At 42.0% G+C, this 3,760-nt stretch overlaps 1 protein-coding gene across 1 annotated transcript; it reads right to left on the minus strand.

Moving 5' to 3' along the window:
* Positions 1 to 467: 467 nt before the first annotated feature.
* Positions 468 to 1,421, minus strand: LOC116882839 (olfactory receptor 7G2-like). Its single transcript, XM_032883470.1, has one exon. It carries the CDS (start codon positions 1,401 to 1,403, stop codon positions 468 to 470), a length of 936 nt encoding a protein of 311 aa, XP_032739361.1. The 5' UTR covers positions 1,404 to 1,421.
* Positions 1,422 to 3,760: the final 2,339 nt, after the last annotated feature.

The raw sequence follows: 3,760 nt of genomic DNA on the forward strand, positions 1-3,760 counted from the left end.
TTTCCAGTGACTGGAATTGGTGATTACTGAATCAAGGTGTAAAATCTCAGCACCTGGCCTCCTAGTAGTTTCAACACTGGAGTGCGATTCTCATGACATGACCCTAGAATCAGGTAGACTCACAACATCCTCATTTAAATTCTTTCCCTGTTCTGTCCACTTTATCCCACTTCACTTCTGAAAACAAACCTCACAAAATCACTACTACAAGAACCCCTGACTCTGGTTCTGCTTTTAGGGACTCTGACTCAGAAACTGAGATTAGAGATTTGAAACTACTTGCTAAACACCACATTGCTGGATAAAGTGCAAATTAGTTTCCAACATCAAATTAAAATGCACATGGCCATTATGCTATCTTGTAATTTCAGAAGAAGGTGATGATGCAAGAATCAGATATGCTGGCTCATTATGTATTTTTGTCACTTTGACTCATTCTAGAAACCAGTCCAATGCCAATGACACAATCACAGAAGAGGTGTCCTACTTCTAAGTTTCTTCAAGGCTCCCTTAATGTCCCTGTTCCTCAGGCTGTAGATGAAGGGGTTCATCATCTGAGGGACCACAGAGTACATCACTGAGGCCACTGCAGTGTTTCTGGAAGAGTTAGTGAAAGCAGAACTAATGTACACCCCCAAACCTGTCCCATAGAACAAAGACACAACTGACAGGTGAGACCCACAGGTCGAAAAAGCTTTATACTTTCCACCTGCTGATGGCATTCTCAAAACAGAGGACACTATCTGAGTGTAAGAGAAAATGATTCCACACAGAGGAATACCACCAAATATGCTAGTTGCAAAATATATCAGGATGTTATTGATGAGGGTGTCAGAACATGCAAGCTGGATGACCTGAACAACTTCACAGAAGAAGAGAGGGATTTCAAGGTCTGTGCAGAAGGTCAGTTGTAACACCATCAGACTGTGCATCAGGGCATCCACAATGTTAATGCAGAAGGAGAGTAGAACCAGCAGGCTACAGAGGCGGGAGTTCATAATGACTGTGTACCTCAGTGGATGACAAATGGCCACATAGCGGTCATAGGCCATTACTGCAAGGAGAAAACTTTCCAAACCACCAAAAGCCAGGATAGAGTAGATCTGGGTGAGGCAGCCTGCATAAGTGATGCTCTGAATCTGTGCCCGGATGTTCAGCAGCATCTTTGGGACGGTGGCTGTGCTTAAGCAGATGTCAGTAAAGGACAGGCTGGAGAGGAAGAAGTACATGGGGGTGTGGAGGTGGGAGTCAGAGATGACAGCCAGGATGATGAGCAGGTTTCCCAGGATGGTGACCAAGTATATGGACAGAAACAGAATGAAGAGAAAGGGCTTCAATTCTGGATCCTCTGTCACTTCCATAAGAAGGAATTCTGAAACTCCTGTTTTGTTTCTGAGTTCCATGTTGTTGATGAATCTGACAGAGAAGGTGTAGTGACAGCACAATCAAATGTGTGTTTTCTAGACCAGCAGGAGAAGCATCACCAGAGACAAACACTGTCTTGGGATGGGATGGAGACTAGTAAAGAGGGAGAAGAAGTAGGTGCCTTCAGGATTCCTGGGTGGCTCAGTCAGTTAAGTGCCTGCCTTTGGCTCAGGACATGATCGCAGGGTCCTGAGATCAAGTGCCACATTGGTCTCCCTGTTCAGCAGGGTGTCTGCTTCTCCCTCTGCCTTGCTGCTCCCCCCTGCTTCTGCTCTGTAGCTCTCTCTCTGACAAATAAAATCCTTAAAAAAAGAAGTAGGTGCCTTCTGTATGTAATTATTCTGTTCCTTTAACAAAACCTGAAGCTGATAGAGCAGAGTGTCATCCATGTTAATTCCCAAAAGGGTCAAGAGATGGCCTTTTTTTTTTAAATTACACTATATATACTATTCTGGTTACTTGAAACATTTGGTAATTTTATAAAGAGAAACAGACTGGGGATGAAGCTGAAGACTCGTCTGGCTCAGGAGGCAAGCAACTGAGATAATACGTTAAGTATGTCAAGAACCAGGAATATTTTATTGATGTACTATACACATAATAAAAATATACCATCTACAAATCTAAAAAAAAAAGAACTAGGAATGGGAAGATGAAGTGAAATTTACCAAACTTCCTACCTCCCACAACAACCAGATTGCAAGTAAATGTCAGATAATTTTGTAACAGCCATCCTGTTTTATAAAAATGTATTTCTACCCAGTAGGAAAATGGTCCTGGCAATAGTGTATATAGTACAGTATGATATTAGTAAATCAGCAGTACTTGAGATTGGGGTAAAGTACAAGAAAACATGTGAAGAAGATGACATGCAGGAGGACCCTGGTGACATGGTTCTAATCATTTGATGCATGAAGTCTTCACAGCTTCCTCCAGATGGAACTGTAATAAAATATCTACCTTCTTTTCCAAACATTGACTAACGGACATCAGATTACCTGTGGCCATCGTAGAATGATTCGACATTTTCTCTGAATGTACCAAATGGAAGATCAATACTCAGCAAGGGCAGAAAGACTGAGTAACCCTCAGGCTCCAGGGCAAGAAGGATCATCTATGAGATGAGGCTCAGGTGTACTACTTCTTTTCTGGAGAAGAACTGTTGAAGCAAGTGGTCACAGGCAGACTGCAATGTCTGTATCCCTAGAGGTTCAACTTCCAGAGCTCCTCATTAGCCAAGCAATTTTATTGTCACTGTGATCCAGGGCAGTGCAAATCCTTCAAGGCCAAGACTCCAGAAGGAGGAATTCAGGATGACTGTTCTTCTGATTCTGAGGCTGGGTATATACCATTCACTATATAATATGTATAAATAAATGGGGAAAAATCTTAAAATTTATATGGAATCACAAAAGACTCCAAGGAGTCAAAGCAATCTTGAAGAAGAAAAACAAATCAGGAGGCACTACACTTCCTTATATCAAGCTACATATCAAAACTATAGTAATCATAACAGTATAATAGTGGCATAAAAGGGGGTGCCCGGGTGGCTCAGTGGGTTAAAGCCTCTGCCTTTGGCTTGGATCATGATCTCAGGGTCCTGGGATCGAGCCCACATCGGGCTCTCTGCTCAGCAGGGAGCCTGCTTCCTCCCCTCTCTCTCTCTGCCTGCCTCTCTCCCTGCTTGTGATCTCTGTCTGTCAAATAAATAAATAAAATTTTAAAAAACTAGCATAAAAGCAGACACGGAGCCCAATGGAATGGAATAGTGAGTCAATAAAAAAAACTGACACATATATAGTCAACTAATCTTTGACAAGGGTTCCAAGAATATTCAATGGGGAAAAGGTAGTCTCTTCAACAAATGGTATTAATGAAACTGGACACTGGGGAGCTTGGGTGACTCAGTAGTTTAAGCGTCTGCTTTTGGCTGGGGTCATGATTCCTGGGATCCAGGGATCAAGCCCCACATTGGTTCCCCACTCAATGGGGAGCCTGCTTCTCCCTCTCCCTGCCCCCGCTTATCCCCCCTCTCTCTCCCTTTCTCTCTCTCTCCTCAAATAAATAAAACCTTTTAAAAAAAGGAAAAGAAAAAAAAAACTGGGTATCTACATGCACAGGAATGAAATTGGATACATATCTTACACCATACCAAGAAAAAAAAACAATTATGAATGAAGTCATATAGTATTTGTCTTTCTCAGTCTGACTTATTTCACTTAGCTTAATACCCTCTAGGTCCATCCATGTTGTCTCAAATGACACAATATCATCCTTTTTTATGACTGCCTAATATTCCATTGTATACATATACCAAATCTTCCTTATCTTTTCT

This window comes from Lontra canadensis, unplaced genomic scaffold (genome assembly GCF_010015895.1).
Source record: "Lontra canadensis isolate GAN:19392208 unplaced genomic scaffold, GSC_riverotter_1.0 scaffold88, whole genome shotgun sequence".
NCBI lineage: Eukaryota > Metazoa > Chordata > Mammalia > Carnivora > Mustelidae > Lontra > Lontra canadensis.

Bases quoted from the DNA above. Each gene is read 5' to 3' on its own strand.
- LOC116882839 (XM_032883470.1), bottom strand. From the start codon at position 1,403: ATGGAACTCAGAAACAAAACAGGAGTTTCAGAATTCCTTCTTATGGAA.